Source organism: Pleurodeles waltl, chromosome 3_1 (assembly GCF_031143425.1).
Source record: "Pleurodeles waltl isolate 20211129_DDA chromosome 3_1, aPleWal1.hap1.20221129, whole genome shotgun sequence".
NCBI classification, from domain to species: Eukaryota; Metazoa; Chordata; class Amphibia; order Caudata; family Salamandridae; genus Pleurodeles; species Pleurodeles waltl.
In genome coordinates, this window is record NC_090440.1 from 404724668 (window position 1) to 404750223 (window position 25556).

Sequence of the window (25556 nt, forward strand, 5' to 3'; positions counted from 1 at the left end):
TGCGGACCACCACACTGAAATGCATTATACTAACGCCTGATGCGTGGTACTTAGCAGGGTTGCACACATGCTTACACACGGACACACATTCACACACTGTCTCTCATGTAAACACACTCACCTTCAATCATGGATGCAATATACTTTAAAAACACGTATCACTTACCTTAGTTGCTAGATAGGGAAATATTCCAGGAAATGACACTCCATTTTTGTTACACTATTAGTGAATAATATAATTCACGGTTTGTGTTATTGACAATTTGACAGAAAACCAGGAAAACGAGCCCCAACCGAAGTCGATTAGGAGGAACTGCCCCTGTGTTGCAGGTACTGATTTTGCACCTCTGAGCACAGGGGTCGGAAGGGTAGGGCTAAAGGCAACTGAGGGGAAGTCAGCTGCGACCCCTAAATGACGTCCATGATCGTACAGCTCAAGGAAATAAAACGAGAGAGAGAGAGAGCGCGCGCTCGACAGATAGATAAGCCTATGATAATCGCTCTGTTCGGAGCAGTAATGGAATTACAGCCTGTAGGAGGGCAGTCAGCCCCAGCTTGCTTTGTGTCATGCTGTTCCTTCCTTGAGTTCCCCTCTCGCTGATGTCAGAATAATCTGTTCACGCATAAGCAAGTTGGTCACAAACAGACAATGTGATCCAGCTCGGCAGTGAGGCGGAATACGGGGCTTCCAGCAGGTCTTCGGAGTAAGGCTCGGGGCAGGGGTAAAGAGAGGACGAGGCTATGACCCAGACCCCTCCACGTGGGAACCCGTCCGTGGAGCCTCTGGAGGAGGGACCCCTGCAACAAAGACACGATCAAGCTGGGAAGGAGGTAGCTACAAGCCCTCAATATGGGGCCCTGTCTACGGAACCCATGGAGCAGGGGAGCCTTCAGCAGGCACAAGAAGCAGCAGGGAAGGAGGGGGCGCCAAACCCTCAGTCTTGGAGCCTTTCTACTGAATTCATGGGGCAAGGTACCCCAGGGCAGACACAAAACGAAGCAGAGAAGAAGATGGCCCCGTCCCCTCGGCCTGTTGCATCATCAACGGAACCGATAGAGGAAGGGCCCCTTCAGCAGACACAGGACAAAGCAAGGAAGGAGGTGGCACCATCCCCTCAGTCTGGGAGCGTGTCTACGGAATACATAGAGCAGTATACCTCAGGACAGACACAAAACCTAGCAGAAAAGGAGGTGGCCCCAGCCCCTCAGTCTTGGGTCTCGTCAATGGCGTCCATGGAGAAGAAGAAAGACAAAGCAGACAAGGAGGTCATGGCCCAAATATTTAAGGATGGGAATCCATCTTCGGAGCCCAGGGAATGTCTGACCCCAGGCCTTCAACATTGGAATGCCTCACTGCATCTCGTAGACCAGAGATCCTTGGAGCAGACACAAGATGATGAAAGGACAGTTGTTATGGCCCAAAGCTCTGAGTCTACATGGCCTGTGGATCCAGGACCCCTGGAGCAGACACAAGATGAGGAAAAGATGTCGGTCACGGGTCAAAGCCCTGTGTCTATGCAGTCTCTGGGACCAGGATGCCAAGAGCAGACACTAGACGAGGAAAGGACAGAGGTCATGTCCCAAAGCCCTCTGTCTGTGGGCCTTGTCAACGAACCTGTGGTTTGTCTACCTGATAAGGAACATAAGAGGAAGGGAGGCGATGAGGACCCGCCGTCCTTCGGCCACTGTCTCGCAGTACCGGTGGCATGCAAAAAGAGAGATGGCCTTGTGCTGGAGCGCACTCCTAGCTTTGGCAGGTGTGTTAAGTTCCTGTTGCCCCCGATCACAATAGAAGACACCAGCCCCAAAGAGGATGAGCTGCGCTTCTTCCAGGGAGTAGAGCAGATGCTGGGATTCAAGGGGAACCGCTTTAAGAACCTTTTCGCCTCGGACGAATGGACAGACTTAACAGGTGAGTAGATACAATATTGGTCTTTTCTGCAGCACACACCACCAACAGATAGCGCTCTTAGTGCTCATTAACAACTGTTTTTTATTATTCATGTTAATAGTACGTTGTCAAAATGGAGAGCATGAAGGGTGGGTATGTTCTGCCAAGTTTCATGTGTGAAATGCACTTTGCACATGTATCTCAGCGCCTGACTTTCTTCCCACTGAGTAATTTTACGAGTTCTAAAAAATCCAGGTATAGGAGAAAAAGCAAAGAGGTCCGAAGCTTGTAAAAGTGCTGGTCTGCGGGTGTCTGTTATGCTTGAGGGATCAAATATAACAAACAATGCAGTGCTGTGTGTGTGTGGAACATTTATGGTAATCTGGATGGTTGGTGTGGAAATTGATGAGAAAATATGGATGTGTTGCTGAGGTGGCAAATACTTAATTGCTTTGGGCAGTCTTGTGTGCGATACCTAACATACCCAAGAAGCTTATAAGCTATTAGACTAACATAACATCAAATATCCTGTCACTGCCTTCTATTTACCACAAGTCACAAAACCAACATACCTGGGTCTGAAGTGGAACCCATAGAACCAGCGAGATAAGATACAGAATCCGATTGATACTGGAAAGCCATTTTAATGGCATAATGTGTGACATATCATTAAGTACAACATAAAATTGAATATAACTTGAAATCTACTTCTTGAGATAACAATGCTAATATAACTGTGTGGCTTGGAGAAATGGCGTATGCACGCTGGAGTCAGGGACTGTACCCACTGTTTACAGTAGATGTACGATTATCACTTGATAAGGTTGTTGAGCCAGTTATAGGATTGGGAGTTGTGTTTTGTGCGTTTGATGGTGCCAAAGACTGTCTTATGTAAACTATTGGTGCATGGCAAATACTTAATCTAACTTGATTTGGATCTGTTGTTGAGGTAACAGTTTTTAGCCAACTGTAAGGCTTGAACCAGAGTTGCATACTGTTAGATATTTAGGCCCGTATTTATACTTTTTTTAGCGCCGCATTTGCGCCGCTTTTTGACGCAAAACGGCGCAAACCTACAAAATACAATGGCATTTTGCAAGTTTGCGCCGTTTTTGCGTCAAAAAACGACGCAAATGCGGCGCAAAAAAAGTATAAATACGGGCCTTAATCCTTGGCGTGGTCTCCCTTAACTTTTTGCCTCTGTTTCCCAGGTTGTTGATGTGTGCTGGACTCTGATTTTGCTGTTTTTGTTACTCTGGGCACTTTACCACTGCAAACTAGTGCTAAAGTGCAAGTGATCCTTTACAAAATGTGTATGTAATTGGCTTATTCATGATTGGCATATTTGATTTATTAGTAAGTCCCTAGTACAGTGCACTAGCGGTGCCCAGGGCCTGTAAATCAAATGCTACTAGTGGGCCTGCAGCACTAGTTGTGCCACCCACATAAGTAGCTCTGTAATCATGTCTCAGTTTGGTCTGAAAGTCCACCTGAATCCGGAGTGGTAAAGAGGTGTAAGATCTGCCTTTGAATCATGCAGCTCCATCCCCAAGCAAAGGGATCAAGGCCTTCCTAAATCTGGAAGTGCCAGCATTGGCTCAACAGCCCCAGGCTGTGGGAAAAACATCATTGCCAGTCAGTCCAGCCCCCTTAACCCATACAAGGACAACTCATCAGCATCCATACACCAAGCTGATTAAGAAACCCCAGAGGGGTGTAAGCCTAGGAGCTGGTGGCCCATATGAACTCTACTGTCTCTCCTCCTCTTGCCTAGTATGTTATTCCAGCTCTTGTCACTCCTTTCTATTTCCTTCCCCATACTGTGACCATGCAACATACCCATACATCACAACATTCAAACTCCTTCCCTTAATGCCAAAGTGAGGTTGTATGGCTCATTGAACTTCCCTCTGAGACTAAGAGAAATTGTTGGAGCACCTTTATAAGATCCCTAATATCAGCCACCAACCCAGGAATATCCCCACAGCAGTGCAAAAAATCTGAGGTCTGTAGCCTAAACCATGGCTGTCACTTGTGAAAGCTGCTGTTGTTTAGGCTGAGTTCTGCCTGTTCATCAACTACTTAACCCACATTTGTGTAGATTTGCCCTAACTCTCATCAAGCGACCACTTCCTCATAATTTTTTGCCTCTTATACAATTCCCCTCCATCTTGCTCTTCCAATAAGAAAAAACTTAATCCTTGCAGATCAACAGATGAGTCTACCTTTGTGCCATCATCCACTCCTTCCTACTGCCCTTTCTTATCTTCTCACATTTTTGCGCCCATCGTCTATGGCCAGAGATGCCACTTCACTCCATGCCAGCAGAACATTGCGGCCCACAGCCTCATGCTCCCCAGCAACTAAATCAAATCAAATCAAATCAAATCATTAACATTTATAAAGCTCGCTACTCACCCGTGCGGGTCTCAAGGCGCTAGGGGAAAGGGGGGTGTTACTGCTGCTCGAAAAGCCAGGTTTTTAGGAGTCTCCAGAATGCGGAGTGGTCCTGGGTGGTCCTGAGGCTGGTGGGGAGGGAGTTCCAGGTCTTGGCTGCCAGGAAGGAGAAAGACTTCCCACCCGCCGTGGAGCGGCGGATGCGAGGGACGGCAGCGAGCGCGAGGCCAGCGGAACGGAGGAGGCGGGTGGGGACGTAGAAGCTGAGGCATCGGTTGAGGTATTCCGGTCCCTTGTTGTGGAGGGCTTTGTGTGCGTGGGTGAGAAGTTGAAAGGTGATCCTTTTGCTGATTGGGAGCCAATGCAGGTGTCTCAGGTGTGCGGAGATGTGGCTGTTGCGGGGTACGTCGAGGATGAGCAGGCCGAGGCGTTTTGAATGCGTTGCAGGCGATTTTGGAGTTTGGTGGTGGTCCCAGCGTAGAGGGTGTTGCCGTAGTCCAGGCGGCTCGTGACAAGGGCGTGGGTCACGGTTTTTCTAGTGTCGGCGGGGATCCAGCGGAAGATCTTGCGGAGCATGCGGAGGGTGAGGAAGCAGGCGGAGGACACAGCGTTGACTTGCTTGGTCATGGTGAGAAGGGGATCCAAGATGAAGCCGAGGTTGCGGGCGTGGTCTGTGGGGGTCGGTGCGGTGCCGAGGGCCGTGGGCCACCAGGAGTCGTCCCAGGCGGACGGGGTGTTGCCGAGGATGAGGACTTCTGTTTTGTCAGAGTTCAGCTTTAGGCGGCTGAACCTCATCCAAACTGCAACGTCCTTCATACCCTCTTGTAGGTTGGTCTTGGCGCTGGCGGGGTCCTTGGTGAGGGAGAGTATAAGTTGGGTGTCGTCGGCGTAGGAGGTGATGATGATGTCATGCTTGCGTACGATGTTGGCGAGGGGGCTCATGTAGACATTGAAGAGTGTCGGGCTGAGCGATGAGCCTTGAGGTACGCCGCAGATGATCTCGGTGGGGTCTGAGCGAAACGGTGGGAGATAAACTCTTTGGGAACTGTTTGAGAGGAAGGAGGCGATCCAGTCCAGGGCCTGGCCTTGGATCCCGGTGGAGCGGAGGCGAGTGATTAGGGTGCGGTGACAGACGGTGTTGAAGGCCGCCGAGAGGTCGAGGAGGATGAGGGCGACTGTTTCACCGTTGTCCATCAGGGTTCTGATGTCGTCTGTGACTGAGATGAGGGCGGTTTCCGTGCTGTGGTTGGTTCGGAATCCGGTTTGTGAAGGGTCGAGCAGGTTGTTGTTTTCCAGGAAGGTGGTCAGCTGTTTGTTGACGGTCTTCTCTATTACCTTGGCTGGGAAAGGCAGGAGAGAGATGGGGCAGAAGTTTTTCAGGTCGCTCGGGTCAGCCGTAGGTTTCTTTAGGAGGGCGTTGACTTCGGCGTGTTTCCAGCATTCGGGGAAGGTAGCAGAAGAAAAAGAAGAGTTGATGACGGCCTGGAGGTGCGGGGCGATGATGTCGTCGGCTTTATTAAAGATGAAGTGAGGGCAGGGGTCCGAAGGGGCGCCGGAGTGGATAGAGTTCATGGTGGATTTGGTTTCTTCAGTGTTGATGTGGGTCCAGTTGTTGAGGGTAAAGGCCGGGGGTGCGGGTTCGGTGATGTTAGGTTGGGTCTGGTGTCCGAAGCTGTCGTGGAGGTCGCTGATCTTGCGGTGGAAGAAGGTGGCGAGGGATTCGCACAAATCCTGTGAGGGCGTGACGGCGTTTGCGTTGGCGTTGGGGTTGGAGAACTCCTTGATGATGCTGAAAACTTCTCTGCTGTTGTGGCTGTTTTTGTCCAGTCTGTCGGTGAAAAAGTTCCTTTTGGCAGCGCGGATCAGGTGGTGGTGTTCGCGGGTAGCGTTCTTGAGGGCGGTCATGTTGTCAGCGGTGTGGTCCTTGCGCCAGGCCTTCTTGAGGGTGCGACAAGTTTTCTTTGATTCTTTGAGGGTGTCAGAGAACCAGAGAGGTTTTTTGGTGTTGGTCTGTCGATGCGTGCGTTTGAGGGGAGCAAGGTTGTCTGCGCAGTTGGAGATCCAGTTTGGGAGGCTGAGGGCTGCGTCGTTGGGGTCGGTGGTGAGGGTGGGTTGGTTGGCGGCGAGTGCGGAGAGGAGTTGCTCTTCGGGGATCTTGTTCCACTGTCGACGAGGGATGGGTTGAGTGCGGAGGTGGCGGGTCTTGCGTCGGAATGTGAAGTGGACACAGCTGTGGTCGGTCCAGTGTAGAGCGGAGGTGTGGCTGAAGAAGATGTGTTTGCTGGCGGAGAAGATAGGGTCGAGCGTGTGTCCGGCGATGTGGGTGGCGGTGTTCACCAGTTGCTTGAGGCCGAGGTTGGCGAGGTTGTCGAGCAGGGCGGTGGTGTTGGGGTCGTTGTTCTGTTCCAGATGGAAGTTGAGGTCGCCTAGGAGGATGTAGTCCGGCGAGGCGAGGGCGTGCGGGGAGATGAAGTCGGCGATGGCGTCGCTGAAAGGGGCGCGCGGTCCGGGGGGATGGTAGACAAGGGATCCTCTGAGGGTGGTCCTGGGGTCGGTGCGAATTTGAAAATGCAGATGTTCAGCGGCGAGAGGGGTGTCTTCGGTGGAGGTGGTGACGCTGATGGAGTCTTTGAAGACGATGGCGATGCCTCCTCCTACTTGGTTGGTGCGGTCTTTTCTGGAGATCTTGTAGCCTTCGGGGATGGCAGTGGCAATGTCTGGAGCTGATGAGGCGTTCATCCAGGTTTCCGTGATGAAGGCGACGTCCGGAGCTGTGGAGTCTAACAATGAGTGGCACTGACTTGTTAAATAAGAACGTATGGCTGCTTAACATGTAGTGTAACTAAACTTATCTCCCTGCTGTCTTTACACCACCAAATATATTTATGACGTCAGTATCTTCCACTGAACACACCATTGTCACCTTTGGCTCCCAATCCATAGTCATCATCATGGTCACCACCTCGTTCAAATCCTTTACCTGTGCTACAGGTACTCTTTTTTAGGTAGCCACACTTCACAGGTATAAATACATCTGAAGGGTTAGGTCAAAATAGAAGATACCAGAGAGAAATGTTAAATCATTAATTTCACTGGCCTGAATAAAGGAGCAACCTACAAAACCTGGAACAAATCATACATTCAAGCTCTCTGCTGAAGGAAATACGAAGATCTTAGTTGTCTCTTTAAATCATGATCAACAGGTCATAGCCAATTCACATGCTGTTCACTTCCAGCACAGGCTCACCACTCCTCACCACAAGATAGTGTCTGGACCAGTGTCCCCTATTATGATCCTTACACCTAGCTATACTCTGCCCATCTGTCCCTTTCTTCCACCTGTGTTTGTCGCAGCTGTGGGGCTGATGAGGCTGATGCCACATTCTTGTAATCTAATGCCTCTTCTATATACCCTCTCCACTCGTTCCCTGCCAACACCTGACCATATGTCTTCCATTAACTCCTTCTACCCATTACAACAGGGTTTTTCAAACTGGGGGGAGGGCCAAGAGGGGCCACAAATGATCCAAGGGGAAGCGCCAGCCTCTGGCCAAAATAAGCATTATGCTGTTAACAGAACTTTGTTTTAAGCTGAAAAAATGAGCAGCAGTAAATTGCTCTGTAATGTGCCGTCACTAACGTGTTTTGTCACGTATATCCAAGCTGGGAGTATGTGTTGAAAGGGAAGGGACTCCAAATATTCTTCAAAACCCCCACTCCCACCTCCAATAATCACACTGTGGATACCTTCACACATTAGTAAGGCCTACCTGACCAGAATAGTATGTTTGGCATCATGTATTTGATTGCATTTTCATAAACAGGAACAAAACTTATCTGCAATTTTTAAAAAGGTCTAGACATATTAAACATTGCCAATTGACTAGAACAATAGTGAAAAAATTGGAGGTGGGCCCTGATGATTTTTTTTCTTCCGCTTGGGGGAGGAAGGGCACAGCATTAAAAAGACTATCCCTGAGGCTCACACGGTAAGGTGGATCTCTACAAAGCATCTTATCTGGACCAGAGGGAGGTTCTTTGAGTACTACTACTGGTCTCAAATACAGGCTATTGCTACGGCACTCCATGGATGGAGGCCTCAATTTAGAATCAAGACACACACTTTTTGTAACCACAACGTTTTAACATCTCATATTGCAATATGCCGAAAGTGGATAAAAGGACTTTTTAATGACCTCTCCCATTGCATTACGTTAATATTCGCTATTGTAAAATTTGGCTGACCCTGGGGCTTTTACTACTAAGATACTTCATGGTACACCACCATGCCATGTACACCCGCAAATTATCTAAATGCAGAGCTTCTTCCATTCATATTCACACTTACCCAGGACCTCCACAAAAGTGTGCCTCAACCCTACTATTCTATTTCATGCCACATTGGTCATCACAAATTACCCTAATAATATTCATGATCATCCTTCTCCAAGGCCTGCAGATCAAGATTCATAATCCAGTGGTTTGCAGATTTCAGTTTGTACGTAGAACATGAAGAGTTGAAAGTCACAATCCCCTGCAGTAGGCACACCTCCACCATCAGAACCCCTCTGAGGCTCCACCATCCTCCCTGCAATCTCCTACCACTGTGATCCATCAAGGTCTGCCAGTCTGTTGCTGGTCCTGAAGGACTGCAGATTCATCAAAAGAACAGCTACTAAAACCCCATACCTACCCTCTATGGTACAAATAGACCACCTGAAAACACAAGAAGGATTTGGTGCACCACCCAGAATCACACAACTGCTACTGTACTGCAGCCACCTGATAGTGAGACTACTCATTCTCAGTCCTTTCTGATCATCACTTCAGGACTTCCACCTGCTCTCAGTGCCATTCGTGCCCTTTCATTCCTTCTGCATGCATATGATCTGAAACAAAAAGGAGGGTTTTGATGTGATGAAAGGTGGTAGAGCCTGAGTACTGTGAATAGGGTATGCTCGAAAGAGGAGCCAGTACAACAGCATCATGATATCCCCCAGGGAATCTACCATATTACACAGTTAATTCGTGATAGGTATGATCTGACTAATTTTAGTCCATTCAACAAACTACACTTGCCAAAGTTTTTATCTCTGTAAAGTAAATATGATAGACACCATGTACATGGGAAGGGAGAATGGAGTACTCGGATCAAGACTTCACAATGTATGTAGTGACGTAGATAAACATAACTGGTGCCGATCACCAAGTGGGATAAGTAAAGAAATATTAGAAAAAACAAAAACTTGTGCTTGCTTTTCCCCAAGTGATATCATCCACTGTGTCCCATTTCTTTAAAGTGATCATCCAGTGGACCACTCTCAGTGCTACATGTTTTTGCGATTTATGTTAAATTATTCTCTCCCTAATCTCTTGAGATGACTTGCTTATATGCGGTTTTGTCATAGGAAGAGCATGTCCTGTGGCCCTGTTATGTAGGGCGCACTGTACTGGTCTGCGGCACACCCTTAACTGAGTGCACTGGAAATAGACCTGATCAATGCACTCTATTATAGACAATGTGCTGCCCGAGGGGCAAACTCGCAGAACTGCAAACTCGTGCCTGCCCTGGGAGCAGCACATTAATGAAGGCTGACTGAAGCAGCTGCTCCACCTGTCATAGTGCAAGCAGCAAAATGACCTGCTTTTCAAAGGGATGCAGTGATTCCCCCGGTGTAGTGAGTGCCTGCACTCACCTGCCGGTGAATGTTTGGTGGGCCCAGGAGAACCCCAGCCCCCCTTTTGAGATGGCCTCGTGGGTTGCACTGACTGTGAGCCGCACCCTTTGTGGCACACAATCAGAGTCCCTGTGAGAGCTCCTTTGCCTCTGTACCCAAGTCTACAATATAGCACGGGTGCAAAGGCAAAGTATTGTCTCATTTCTACGTGCACACATAACACTGATGCGATATATAATGCAGAAGGGGCTGCACAAGGATCTGTAGTCCGTTCTGTTACCACCAAAGTACCATGGGGGCACTGAAAGCGAGCCCATATGCCAACTGCACCTCTGGGGCACTTTGTGTCATACAGTCCCTGGAATGTATTGATTCATAAATATAATCTATACCAGAAAGGTAACTCATACTAATTGTGTCCCAGCTAATGCACTGTCTGTTGCAATGCATATTGTTAGCCTACAGTTGGCCCCAAGTCCACACATTTCTTACCATTGCTAGGCTACATTGTCACTCTCTTTTGCTTGCTTCTTATTTGTTAGATTGATTGAGCTCGGCTTCCTTTTTTTGTATTTGTTCCGCTCCTGGAGCATGGAAGCATTATTTGTATCCTCCCATTGGTCATTTTTCAGGTGCTCCTTTACACTTTTTGTTTAAGCACTCCACAAGATTGTATGTTTTCCAGCGGTCTCCCCTCATGTGCTTCTGTTCTCCCCGCCATGTTGTGTGTTGAGCTGCCTCTCTCTTACCTATGTTCTTTACCCGTGCCTGATCCTATTGCTCTCTTAATCATTTACTTTTGCTTCCACGCTCCATGTTGCTCTCTCTTCTCATTTGTTTGCTTCCCTCCTCACACCCTCTGTGTTGCTTTCAACCCACTCACACTTTTCGTCCCCAACCCTGCTGTTGCTTCCCCCACCCCATCATCTGTGATCCTGCTCCCTGTATTGCTTCTGGCCCCCGCATCTTATGCTTCTGTCTCTTGTCCGTATTTCTTCCTTTGCACTTGACTCCCAGGAAAGCCAAGGATATTTGGATCTGCTTCACCAGAGATCCTATGACCAGCACAATTTTTGGATCAACTTCGCTGAGTAACAAATACTGCAACTCCACTTCTAAAGGGGGTTGATGGCACCAAGAGGCCTAGGACCTACAGTCATGTCTTGAAGTGTCTCAGTGGAAGAGGTTACGACCTTGGCTTTCTTTCACAGAAGTGCAGGACTCCCCAACCGGCGAGTAATGCTGGCTGTGCTCCAGCCCTCCCAGAAATGCTGTACGAGTGCCACAGAGAAGCAAAGCAGTCACTCCTTGTTCCTGCATCATTTAGTTCTTGCATATGCCACAGCTTTTAGCTGTCTGTAGGCAATAGCCTATTACGGGCTAAAATGTTGGAGGTCTCTAAGCATGGACTAAGTAATTATGGGTGTGACCCAAAAACTCCTACACAACATACTGCCTTACTAACATTTAGTTGCCTCTTTGTGAGTTTTCTACTATCGCATGCTGACATATGGCACAACAACAAACACATACCTAAAACAAGCCAGACCTATTGGCTTTGTAATTGCTTGTTCACAGTTTTGTTATAAATGAGTAACAACAATGATTTTGTTGTAAATAATTAGTATTGTAATTACAGATACTACATATATGACCATCACTAAGGCAATAATTAGAGGAGTTTGTTATCTGAACACCTTTACTGCCCGCTGATTTACACTACCTTCAGGCTCAACTCTACAGCTCTCAATCATGCTGTATAATGAACATCCCCCACAACCAGAACCCTGCTGAACACCTATATCTGACTCAGCACACGTGTACCATGCAAGCATTGGAAAGCCAAATAACGTAGCCCTTAAGAGCCAATACCTCATGGCTTTGCCAGTACGTAGTAAATTCCATCCCCATTACAACACAAAATTACACTAAAGCAAAGAGAGTTTACAAATTGCAAGAAAATGTGTCATTAGTTGTGTGGCCTGTACAAGTAATGGGTCCACATTTGTCCTCCACTGGGAACCAAACACCCCATTGTAGTGCTTGATTCTCACAGGGTAGCGAAGACGAGCAGTTCAGGGCCTACTCAAGGAAGGTGGTTACCCAAAGAAATGAAAGGACATCATCTTGGAGTGAGATTGTTTGGAACCTGAGGTTGAGGCTGGGGCAGTGCCTGGCCTATTGACCAATCAGGTAGGTCCTGCGGGGTCAGACTTCAGGACCAGGAGGGGACAGGAAGCCATATCTGTTAGGGGGTGCTCTGAGTGACAGGTTGCAGAGATTTTGACTTACCAGCCCTGTTGGGTGCACAGGAGGTGTTCCCGCCGTGGGGTGCGTACTTGGGGCCCCTTAAGGTAGCAAGTTTGGGGGGGATGTTCCCCCAGCAAGGTGCAGGAGGCAGGTCCGCCCACAGTGGTCCAACCAGGAAACCATGTAGCTTAAGTGAAGGGACACTACACTGCAGGCAGAGTTGGGGTAGCCACTTCTGTCCTGGGCCATTGCTCTAAGCTGCTGTGGAGCAGGCTTTGGAGGACTGTGCTTGGCAAACCTCTGAGGGTAGCACCACCAGAGGCCTATCTTAAGTGAATTTAATTAATTTATAAATACAATTTGTAATAATAAACTTCAAAATAATACCACCTACAAATTTTTTTTTATGTTTCTGTAATATGTATTACAATTTACTAAATGTTATGTTATGAATTGATGCAAACTATTGTTTGTTAACAGTTTACAATTTTTATTAACTTTTAAACTTAAAGAAACGTATTATTACATTTTAAATTAATATAATTAATATAATTAACAAGTAATGATTACTTTTATTTTTTTAACACTCACACTCAAATATGTATATATATATATTTATTTATATATATATATGTATATACATATATATATATATATATATATATATTTTTTTTTTTTCACAGAAAAAATGAAGGTTACAGGATTGGGTTGCTATAGGGGTTGGCCGCAGGGACTGACCACAGCCCTGGCCTAGCGCCCAACCCCCACTGTGCACAGGCAAAGGCCGTGTGCACCATGGGGTTTTTGTGGGTATAGTGGATGGCTGCATGGACTGGCTTGCGCACGGCCTTCGGCACTGCCCCCGCCCCAGGCCGATCTTGTCCCCAGGGACCCCATCCCCTGGTGTCACACCTACATATTTAATTTTCTTTTGGGCTGTAGTCGTGTTCAAAATCCCTATGAGAATTGACATGGGAAATGCACCTTTTTTTTACCCCCCCCCTTTTTCTCAACCCCCACTTAACGGATCACCCCGGAACTTGACATGTACAATAAGATTCTCAGGAACACTTTTTTTGGAAGATTTCATAACGATTTGTCAAACCGCGCCAAAGATATAGGCAAGTCAAAAACACTTTTTCTATGGGAACATGGTCCTAACTATATCTACTGGCGACTGTCATATATATATATATATATATATATATATATATATATATATATATATATATATATATATATGTATATATATATATATATATATATATATACATTCACATCTATATATGCATACATATATATACATATATATCTTTTCTTTCCTGGAGGTTAGCTACCTTCCTTACTTGAAGATTGCGATTGATGTTTGGAGCCGGGCACCGCGATGGCATTTGCTAAGTGGTGGGGATTGGAGAACTTGTCATTTTGCTGATTGGATTTCACCAGAATTTTGAAAGTAAATAACTTGTACTGCCCTTCCATTAATGAACAGCGTGTAGTGATCAAGAGATGAAACACTTCTTACAGAAGCTTTTTGAAATACATGCTTTCACTGAAACATGAGGATGTTTTGAATTGTGAAGAAAGGAAATAAACGCTGCTGGTTTATGAGTGCTACGTGGACACAATGTTCTAATTGAGGTTTGGGTTTAAACGGCGGGGTTGTATGTCGGAACGCCGCCTGCCGGAACAACGAGTACCTGAACAACGAGGTCGGAACACCGACCTCGTTGTTACCACTAATGCCTTTACCACGAATGCCTTAACAACGATATTTCGTTGTAAAGGCATTCCTGGTAAAGGCATTAGTAGTAATAGGCATCCATTGATCCTGCATGCGTCACCCCGACCCCCCACCCCCGCCCCAAAACCTAAAAACCCCCGCCCCCCCACCCCGCCCCAAAACCCCCCCACCCCGCCCCAAAACCTAAAACCCTCCGACCCCCCACCCCAAAACCTAAAAACCCCCACCCCCGCCCCGCCCAAAAACCTAAAACCCCCGCCCCAAAACCCTCCGACCCCCACTCCCTCTCCAAAACCTAAAACCCCCGCCCCCCCACCCCCGCCCGCCCCAAAACCTAAAACCCCCAACCCCCAACCCCCCACCCCACCCCAAAACCTAAAACCCTCCGACCCCCCAGACCTAAAACCCCCACCCCAAAACCTAAAACCCTCCACCCCCCCACCCCCGCCCCAAAACCTAAAACCCCCGACCCCGCCCCAAAACCTAAAACCCTCCGACCCCCCACCCACTCCCCAAAACCCCCCACCCCGCCCCAAAACCTGAAACCCTACGACCCCCCACCCCCGCCCCAAAACCTAAAACCCTCCAACCCCCCACCCCCTCCCCAAAACCTAAAACCCCCCCCCACTTACCTGAGTCGTCGCCTCGTCGTCCGCGTCGTCCTCGTCAGCCGACTTCCTTGTTTGTGCCTTAACCATGCATGTTCGTTGTTCAGGACATGCGTGGTTAAGGCACAAAATAACGAAGTCGTGGTTAAAGAAAGCGTTGTTCCGCTTTCGGTAACCAGGACTTCGTTATTAAAGAGTCGGCGTAGAGGACGTTTCCCAACGGCGGCACAGCCCACATGAAACTGTCGTTTTGTTTGCCTTTGTTTTTTAAACTGGTCAATTGGATTATCTCAGATGCAGCTATGGACACATTAGAGTTCCTTACTTGAGCGTTTTATAACCAGACATTTTGGAATCAGTGCGATAGACTTTACTTTTATCAGTAGAGAAGGAAAAGTTTTACATCCATCCTTCCAGCACGTAAATGCTAACGACTTTAAGATGTATAAATTGCTAGTGTTATTTATGATGAATTATGCTCTTGTACCTGCTATTAATTCCAAAGGTAAAGGGTTGTGAATTGTTCTCAAAATAACAAATGCTGTAAATGAGGAAACAGTAGTATTTTGTCAGTGTCTAAAAAGTAGCAAATATAGGGTGACAAAATGGCGCTGTTTAAGGCTGAGAAAGGCTGTGGATCAGCCAAAACTCATCTCTTTTGTTTCTAGCATTACCTGATCCAATGAACAAGTTAATTGTCTCCAGTCTTCCAGTACAGGTTCTCACCCGATCTGGGGAGGTTTCCTTTGAGATATATAGATAGAGAGAGAGCTTTTTGATGAATCTTCACAAAACTTTCAACATTAGTACATCAGCTGCTGTCTTGACAGTTTTGGCGTGATTTGTCAAGCGGGGACATAGAAAAAGAGGGAGCCCCTAAAAGCTTTTTCCCTATTCTATGTTTATGGGCTTTTTTAAAATTTTAGGCATGGCTACAGCAGACCCACTGAACACATTTAAACCAAATTTGTCAGAAAGGTAGATCTTGGTCCAGAAAGCACCCTTTTCGTTATTTGATATAAATCCGTTCAGTAGTTTCAGAGTTATTAAGGAGAGCAAAATTTATATATCTAGGGGCGTGAATCAGATGGAAAAGCAAGGTCCTTCTTGGCCGATTGCAACCTGAAAGAAACGTTTCAGCTGCAATTTTGTTTCTTGCATGGGCTGGAGGTGGGCGAAAAATAGTGTTAAAACATATAAGGGGTCAGGATACAGGTATCCTGACCCCATAGGACAAATTGAGAGTCCCTTAGGGACCCCTCATTGGAAAAAAAATTGCAATTTTCTTTCAGCTGATCTGTGGATCCACGGATCCTGCATGGCCCCCCAGGCCGATATTGGCCCCTGGAACCCCATCCTCTGGGGCGCAGTGTAAATAATACATTTTTGGGGGGTAGGAGGGGCAGCATGCCTCCCCAGGCGGATCTCAGCCTCAGGTGTTTGTGACCCTGTCGCAAATTCGCAGCAAAAATGTTTTTTAAATGCTTTTAGCAATGGGGGGGGGTCCCTTTGGGACACCACCACCAGGGCTAAGGGGTCACGGTGACCGTACCCTGGACCCTTTTCTTTATTTTTAGCCTTTTTTCTGGGACTCGGCTGAAGCCAAGTCCTAAGATGGCTGCCAACACCTCCTTGTTGAAGTGTTGGCAGCCAGTCAAATCTCAGCATGAGATTCCTATATATACAATTTTGGATTTTCTTTCATTTCTCTAAAAATACTGAAAGGATTTACACCAAATAACAAAAAGGTTGTTTCCTGGACCAAGAGATACCTTTCTGCCAAATTTGGTGTAATTCCGGCCAGGGGTTTCGGCGCTATCGCTGTTCAAAATCGCTACGGAAAAATTAATGGGGAAAAGACGTTTTGGGACCCCCCCCCTTTTTTCTTGGCCTCCGCTTGACGGATCACCCCAAAACTTTCCAGACAGCAGCTGACGTGAATGGCAAAAAATGTTTTGAAAATTTCGAGAAGATTCTTTAACCAGCACCAAAGATATAGGCAAGTAAAAAAATGCTTTTTCTATAGAAACTAGATCCTAACTATAACTGCCTAGTGGCATATATATATATATTTATATATATATATAGTAAAAATATTTTCATCTAGTAAACATTTTTCACTGAGAGGGGTCATTTTATTTCCCTACTTCCATTATTTTCTATGGGAGTGTGGCGCAGTACCTGAAAGTGTTCATGTGTGGGATTGGACTTGCTCCATGGCTGACCTGGAGTACATTTACTGCTGTTTTGAGACCTTGACTGTAGTAATTTTAGAAGTGTTGTTTGTGAATTTTGAAGTTACTCTTTTGTGGGCGGGCCTTTGTATTTGCATGTCTCTACCTAAACAACTCCTCACCCTTCCCATTTAGGTAAAATCATTCCCCATTTTCCTGCCTCTTCCTCTGTCCCTCTAACATTCACTACTAAAACATATATCTAAAAGTGTGAAAACCTCCTCATAGAAAAGAATAGGAGTGGAGGAGGTTTCAGCTCATGTAGGTAATAGCATTTTGTAGTGCTTGAGCAGTACTACTGTAGTGCTACTTCACCTACTACAAAATGCATGGATAGGCCCCTCCGGGCCACACATACACTTCATTATGACAATGGTGACCAGCAACTGTGAATACAGATTTTAAAAAAGCACATTTAAGGCCTGCTTGGAATTGAAAGTCGTCAATTTCTGATGGAAGGGCACTGGGTAATTTGTTGTGCCAATCAATCAATCAATCAACCAAGGATTTGTAAAGTGCAGCTAATCACCCATAGAGTCTTAAGGCGCTGAATGTAGGTGTGCTGCTCAGTCGAAGAGCCAGGTCTTGAGGTCCTTCCTGATGCAGTCTGCCTGAGCTTGACGGGAAGAGTGTTCCCTGTCTGGGCTGCTAGGTAGGAGAAGGATCGTCCTCCTGCTGTACTTTTCCAGATCATGGGGTCGGCTGCAAGGGCGAGCTGAGAGGAATGGAGAAGTCTGTTGGGTACGTAGAAGGCGAGGCAGTGGTTGAGGCACGCTGGTCCTATGTTGTACAGTGCCTTGAAGGTGTGGATCAGAAGTTTGTATGTGATGCGCTTGTTGACTGGGAGCCAGTGTAGGTCTCTGAGGTGGGAGGAGATTAGGCTGTGTCGGGGAATGTCGAGGATGAGTCTGGCTGCTGAATTCTGGACTCGTTGTAGTCTTGATTGAAGTTTCTTGGTAATGCCGGCATAGAGTGCATTGCCATAGTCCAGTTTGCTGGTGATGAGTGCATGGGTGACTGTCTTCCTAGTGTCGGATGGAATCCATTTGAAAATCTTCCGCAGGAGACAGAAGGTGTGGAAGCTTGATGATGAGACGGTGTTAACTTGGCGGGTCATCGATAGTGTGGAGTCCAGGATGATGCCCAGGTTGCACGCATGGTCAGTGGGGGCGTTACCCAGAGCGGTGGGCCACCTGGAGTGGTTCCAGGCAGAAGGGGTGGAGCCGATCACGAAGATCTCTGTCTTGTCCGAGTTGAGCTTGAGGCAGCCGGCATCCATCCAGGCAGCGACTCCTCTCATCCCGTTGTGGAAATTCCTCTTGGCTTGCCCAGAGTCCTCGGATAGGGAGAGGATCAGTTCGGTGTCGTCGGGGTAGAAGACTGTGTTTAGCTCGTGATGTTTGGTGATCTTAGCGAGTGGGCCATGTAGACCTTAAAAAGCGTTGGTCTGATTGAGGATCCTTGGGGCACTCAGCAGCAAGTGTCTTTAGTTTCTGATGTGAACGGTGGTAGTCTGACCCTCTGTGTTCTTCCGGTGAGGAAGGACCCAATCCAGCCCTGACCCAGATTCCTTTACAAACCTCAAAATGTGGTAAAAAAAACTTTACCTCACATTTCGGCGATAGAAAATTCAGGAATCTGAGAGGAGCCACAAATTTTCTTCTACCCAGCATTCCCTCAAGTCTCCTGATAAAAATGGTACCTCACTTGTGAAGGTAGGTCTAGTGCCCGCGACACGAAATTCCCCAAAACAAAACACGGACACATCACATTTTACCAAAGAAAACAGATCTGTTTTTTGAAAAGTGCCTAACTGTGGATTTTTTCCTCTTGCTCAGCCGGCACCTGGGGAAACCTAGCAAACCTATCCAATTTTTAAAACTATACACCTAGGGTAACCCAAGTTGGGGTGACTTGTGGGGCTCTCACCAGGTTCTGTTACCCAGAATCCTTTGCAAACCTCAAAATGTGGCAAAAAACCTTTTTCCTCACATTTAGGTAATGCAAAGTTCTGGAATCTGACGGGAGCCACAAACTTCCTTCCACCTAGTATTCCCCCAAGTCTCCCAATAAAAATGGTACATCACTTGTGTGGGTAGGCTAGTGCCCGTGACAGGAATGGATCACACGAGGGTCAATAGTAGTCCTTGCATGAGGGCTACTGTTAACCCTGGAGTTATCCATTCTTGACGCAGACACTAGGCACAGGCACACAAGTGGGATTGTGTTTTTATCAGGATAAGTGGAGAAACACTGAGTGATAGGACTTTTGTGGATCCATGCACACTCCTGTAGTTTCTATGATGAAAAAGCAAGGAAAAAAGTGTTTGTAATCAACGTTTCACTTTTGCAGGGTATTCTGAGTAAGAAAACTTTGTGAAATCCAAACATGCCACACTTCTGTGGACTGCCCCAGGTGTCTAGTTTTCAGAAATGTCTGGGTTTGGTAGGTTTCACTATATGGCCGCTGAGCCCGGGACCAAATACTCAGGTGACTGTCTTACAAAACCAGGCTGTTTTGTCGTAGGTAATTTTGATGTCACCATAATCCGTTTTGGGTACTTCCATGTTGTGGTCACTTGCCTACCCACTAAAGTGAGACAATGTGTTTCTCTGGAGACATAGTGGAATGCTGGGTGGTAGAAAATGTGTAGCTGCCTGCAGATTCCAGGACTTCCCCTCACTGAAATGCAAGGCAAAAGTGTTTTTTAAGCAAAGTTTGTGATTTCAAGGGGATTCTGGGCGAAGCAAAACTGGTGAGAGTCACGCAAGTCCTGCACCCTTGGACTCCCCTGGTACTATTATGTTAAAGTTAATCCACCACTCACACTAGTTGGTTTTAGCACATCTAAAAATTATTGTTTCAAAGCATGAATACTTATCAAAGTATCTGAATATTGAAACCAAGCCTTCTGAAGGTGGGCCATACAGCTACGTCCAGGCACCAACCTCTTTATGGTCCATTCACACACCATTCATGCACAAATCAAATCAAATCATTAACATTTATAAAGCGCGCTACTCACCCGTGCGGGTCTCAAGGCGCTAGGGGAAAAGGGGGGGTTATCGCTGCTTGAACAGCCAGGTCTTTAGGAGTCTCCGGAAAGCGGAGTGGTCCTTGGTGGTCCTGAGGCTGGTGGGGAGGGAGTTCCAGGTCTTGGGCGCCAGGAAGGAGAAAGATCTCCCACCCGCCGTGGAGCGGCGGATGCGAGGGACAGCAGCGAGTGCGAGGCCAGAGGAGCGGAGGAGGTGGGTGGGGACGTAGATGCTGAGGCGTCTGTTGAGGTATTCCGGTCCCTTGTCGTGGAGGGCTTTGTGTGCGTGGGTGAGAAGTCGGAAGGTGATCCTTTTGCTGACTGGGAGCCAATGCAGGTGTCTCAGGTGTGCGGAGATGTGGCTGCTGCGGGGTACGTCGAGGATGAGGCGGGCCGAGGCGTTTTGAATGCGTTGCAGGCGATTTTGGAGTTTGGCTGTGGTCCCGGCGTAGAGGGTGTTGCCGTAGTCCAGGCGGCTCGTGACGAGGGCGTGGGTCACGGTTTTTCTGGTGTCGGCGGGGATCCAGCGGAAGATCTTGCGGAGCATGCGGAGGGTGAGGAAGCAGGCGGAGGACACAGCGTTGACTTGCTTGGTCATGGTGAGAAGAGGGTCCAAGATGAAGCCGAGGTTGCGGGCGTGGTCTGTGGGGGTCGGTGCGGTGCCGAGGGCCGTGGGCCACCAGGAGTCGTCCCAGGCGGACGGGGTGTTGCCGAGGATGAGGACTTCCGTTTTTTCAGAGTTCAGCTTTAGGCGGCTGAGCCTCATCCAATCTGCGACGTCCTTCATACCCTCCTATAGGTTGGTCTTGGCGCTGGCGGGGTCCTTGGTGAGGGAGAGTATAAGTTGGGTGTCGTCGGCGTAGGAGGTGATGATGATGTCGTGCTTGCGTACGATGTTGGCGAGGGGGCTCATGTAGACATTGAAGAGTGTCGGGCTGAGTGATGAGCCTTGAGGTACGCCGCAGATGATCTCTGTGGGTTCTGAGCGAAACGGAGGGAGGTAAACTCTTTGGGAACGGTTTGCGAGGAAGGAGGCGATCCAGTCCAGGGCCTGGCCTTGGATCCCGGTGGAGTGGAGGCGGGTGATTAGGGTGCGGTGACAGACGGTGTCAAAGGCAGCCGAGAGGTCGAGGAGAATGAGGGCGACTGTTTCACCGTTGTCCATAAGGGTTCTGATGTCGTCTGTGACTGAGATGAGGGCGGTTTCAGTGCTGTGGTTGGTTCGGAATCCGGTTTGTGAAGGGTCGAGCAGGTTGTTGTCTTCCAGGAAGGTGGTCAGCTGTTTGTTGACGGTCTTCTCTATTACCTTGGCTGGGAAAGGCAGAAGAGAGATGGGGCGGAAGTTTTTCAGGTCGCTCGGGTCAGCCGTAGGTTTCTTTAGGAGGGCGTTGACTTCAGCGTGTTTTCAGCATTCGGGGAAGGTAGCAAAAGAAAAAGAAGAGTTGATGACGGTCTGGAGGTGCGGGGCGATGATGTCGTCGGCTTTGTTAAAGATGAAGTGCGGGCAGGGGTCCGAAGGGGCGCCGGAGTGGATAGAGTTCATGATGGATTTGGTTTCTTCCGTGTTGATGTGGGTCCAGTTGTTGAGGGTGATGGCCGGGGATGCGGGTTCGGTGGTGTTTGGTTGGGTCTGGTGTCCGAAGCTGTCGTGGAGGTCGCTGATCTTGCGATGAAAGAAAGTGGCGAGGGATTCGCACAAATCCTGTGAGGGCGTGACGGCATTGGCGTTGGCGCTGGGGTTGGAGAACTCCTTGACGATGCTGAAGAGTTCTCTGCTGTTGTGGCTGTTGTTGTCCAGTCTGTCGGTGAAAAAGTTCCTTTTGGCAGCGCGGATCAGGTGGTGGTGTTCGCGGGTAGCGTTCTTGAGGGCGGTCATGTTGTCTGCGGTGTGGTCCTTGCGCCAGGCTTTCTCAAGGGCGCGACAAGTTTTCTTTGATTCTTTGAGGGTGTCAGAGAACCAGAGAGGTTTTTTGGTGTTGGTCTGTCGATGCGTGCGTTTGAGGGGAGCAAGGTTGTCTGCGCAGTTGGAGATCCAGTTTGTGAGGTTGAGGGCTGCGTCGTTGGGGTCGGTGGTGAGGGTGGGTTGGTTGGCGGCGAGTGCGGAGAAGAGTTGCTCTTCAGGGATCTTGTTCCACTGTCGACGAGGGATGGGTTGAGTGTGGAGGTGGCGGGTCTCGCGTCAGAATGTGAAGTGGACGCAGCTGTGGTCGGTCCAGTGTAGGGCGGAGGTGTGGCTGAAGAAGACGTGTTTGCTGGCGGAGAAGATAGGGTCGAGCGTGTGTCCGGTGATGTGGGTGGCGGTGTTCACCAGTTGTTTGAGGTTGGCGAGGTTGTCGAGCAGGGTGGTGGTGTTGGGGTCGTTGTTTTGTTCCAGATGGAAGTTGAGGTCGCCTAGGAGGATGTAGTCCGGTGAGGCGAGGGCGTGAGGGGAGATGAAGTCGGCGATGGCGTCGCTGAAAGGGGCGCGTGGTCCGGGAGGACGGTAGACGAGGGATCCTCTGAGGGTGGTCCTCGGGTCGGTGCGAATCTGAAAATGCAGGTGTTCAGCGGCGAGAGGGGCGTCTTCGGTGGAGGTGGTGACGCTGATGGAGTCTTTGAAGACGATGGCGATACCTCCTCCTACTTGGTTGGTGCAGTCTTTTCTGGAGATCTTGTAGCCTTCGGGGATGGCGGGCGATGTCTGGAGCAGAGGAGGCGTTCATCCAGGTCTCCGTGATGAAGGCGACGTCCGGTGCTGTGGAGTCCAGGAGGTCCCAGAGTTCAACGGCGTGTTTGTGGACGGAGCGAGCGTTGACTAGGATGCACTTGAGGTGGTTGATGGCGCGTGGGCTTGTGGTCGTGGTAGTTGCGTGGTGGAAGATGCGTTTGCAGGAGTTGCAGGCGAAGGGTCCATGGGTGCGTTTGGGGTGAGCTTGCAAGCAGGTGTTGGAGCGTCCTGGGTTGAGGGCGTGGAGGGTGGTGGGGTCGTAGCGGATCAGCAGGGCTTGGGAGAGCTGGGGACCAGGGGTCGTGGTGCTGGGCGCGGGCCAGGCGAGGACGGGCGCAGACGGGCTTGCCTCTGGCGTGCCTCCGGCGCGCCCGCTGCGCAGTCGCGCAGCGGCCGCCATATGAGGTGGGGGGGGAGGGGTCAGCTGGGGGCGAATCGGAGCTGGGGGGTGGGGGCGTGCAAGAGGTCACGGCGGGAAAGCGCGAGGGAGGGGGGACAGGTAGAGTGAGAAGAGCTGGGGGGGGTTTAAGGGTGGAGGGGGTGAGTGTTAGGAGGTTTAGGAGATTAGGGAGAAAGATAGGAGTAGGGTTGTGAAGATAGGGGAGGGGGGGTTGTAGAGGTGGGTGAGGGTGAGAGGTAGAGTGAGAGGATAGGAAGATAGGTAATAGAGGGGGTGGCGGGAAGGGGGAGAGATAGAGAAATAGATAGAGAAAATAGATAGATAGAGAAATCGATAGATAGAGAAATGGATAGAGAGATAGGAAGATAGGAGGAGGTGGAGAGTGAGGGAGTTAGATAGTGGGATAGAGAGATAGAGAGATAGGTAGATAGGAGGAGTGAGGGAGGTAGATAGTGAACGGGTTAGATAGGGGAGATACAGAGGGGGATGCGAGTGAGGGAGGGGGATGAGGCAGGAGCAGGAGGGCAGGCGCGGGGAGAAGAAGACGGAGGAGGCAGAAGAGCCGAAGGCAGAAGATAGAAGATAGAAGACAGAAGAGCAGAAGACCGGAAGAACAGAAGAACAGAAGAACAGAAGAACAGAAGAACAGAAGACCGGAAGAACAGAAGACCGGAAGAACAGAAGAGCAGCAGACCAGAAGAACACAGAAGAACACAGAAGAACACAGAAGAACACAGAAGAAGATACAGAAAACGAAGAACAGAAGGCAGAAGACCACAGAAGAAGATGAGGAAGAAGAGAGGCGACAGGAGGGGCTGAGAAGCACACAGAAGAAGAGAGAAGACGGGGAAAAGAAGAGTACAGAAGAAGATTACAGACGAGGAGTGAGGAGGAAGAACAGAGAAGAAGAAAAGAAGAAAAGAAGCAGGAGCAGGAGAGAGGGTGAGTAGCGCGGGGCAGAGCGAGGGGCTGGGAGGTGGGGGGTACTTACTGTGAGGTGGGTCTCAGGAACTCAGGAACCTGGAGGAGCTGGAGGAGCTGCAGCGGCAGGGGGAGCGACCTACCCTTGCACAACAAACAACCCTTTCACACCGCCGGCCATGGGCCCAATCCAACCAATCAATGCACTCACATTAACTTACCGATGCCAGACAAGGGCCCACCACATTCATGCGTCACAGGACGGAATACCTTTGACTACATTTTACCACCTTTCGAGTGACCGCCTCTTTCTCTCTGAACATTACCGAAGGCTTGCGTAATGAACCTTTACTAATGACTCCCATGACAGCCACCCGAGGCTCAGGGAGTCAAGTTTTTCATGTGCCTTTAGTGCACTCACTGTGCTAAATCCAACTCCTTCCAGTTTGTGGATGCAAGTTGGGGGTGTCCAAGTATGCCGTACAAAGCGATTCCTCGAACTGAGTGAGCATAGCTACCTTTGAAACTAAGGCAGACATGCTGGGGAATTCTCGCAATATTCCCTAAAGAGAAAGTCATAGGCTATAACAAAGGGTAGTGTTTGTCACACAGGGGAGTCTGTGAGAACGTAGCATATGTTCCAGCCAACATTATGTGCAGTGATGTGACTGTAATGCACTTATCATGCAGCAAATTGAACATCTACCAAGTTCTGATGGAGGATGAACATGAAAAGCAGGTCAAACACTGACCCATACGTGTCATTGTCCTTCAGTGCTGGGATGGCACCAATGGGTTTGAATCCATAGGTGTAGATGATGTACCTCTGTACTAGCTTTACTATTTGCCTTCTACCTGTGCAATATCCCTGTGAAGGCACACCTACCATAAGCTATCCTTACCCATTCATGTCTTGGTCCTCATCAGAGTCCTGACTAATCCTGTATAATTGGCAAGTGATCCTATACTATTTTGTGGATGGAAGTTGGGGGGTGTCCGAGTATGCCTTGGGAGGCCTATTCCTCAAACTGAGCGAGCATATCTACTGTTGAAAATAATGCAGACATGCTGGTGTAGAAATCCTAAGGTCTCTAAAGTAAAAAGTCAAACAAATATCCTGTGGGACTCATTCTCCAACACTTTTACTGTTGCTTTGAAGTGAAGCTACAAATTGAGTTTGCACACTTTCAAACAAGTAGAAATGTTGGTGAATATGTCCGACAGGACATTTGCTTGACTTATTACACTTACTCTGGTTCTCGTTGGCAATCATGGTGGTCCTTGTGTAGCATACATAAGTTCCCCAACATGCAGTTCAAAATGCCTTTAACATTTTGCCACACAGGGTACTCCGTGACAATGTGGCATATGTTCTGTCCACTAGTATGTGCAGTATGGGGACTATAATGCATGTTAATTGAACCGAACACCTACCATGCTCTGACGGTGGATATAGGTCTCAAGCAGGCCATAAGGAAGTCCATGATTCCCTGGAGTAGATGAAGTAAAATTCTGTGGCTGCTTGCCTAATGAAGCAGTGGCCCATGGACGTTCGGTACCCATGCACAGTGACTGAAAGGATTACCCAACGTCAGCTCCACCTCAGTCGATTTCCCAGAACTTTGCTTAAGTATGATACAATGTAAAGCAAGTAGGGACACAGAGGCCTGGTTGAGATGGGCACTGGGGAC

General features: G+C 48.6%; 1 protein-coding gene across 1 annotated transcript in view; it reads left to right on the plus strand.

Annotated features, from left to right (window-relative positions):
* The first annotated feature begins 459 nt into the window (after positions 1-459).
* The window catches only part of LOC138284148 (uncharacterized), a 285937-nt gene continuing 260840 nt past the window's right edge, over positions 460-25556 (plus strand). Inside the window, exon 1 of the mRNA XM_069222631.1 lies at positions 460-1912. Coding sequence (XP_069078732.1) covers positions 742-1912 — 1171 coding nt within the window. The 5' untranslated portion in view covers positions 460-741. The remainder of the gene's footprint in view (positions 1913-25556) is intronic.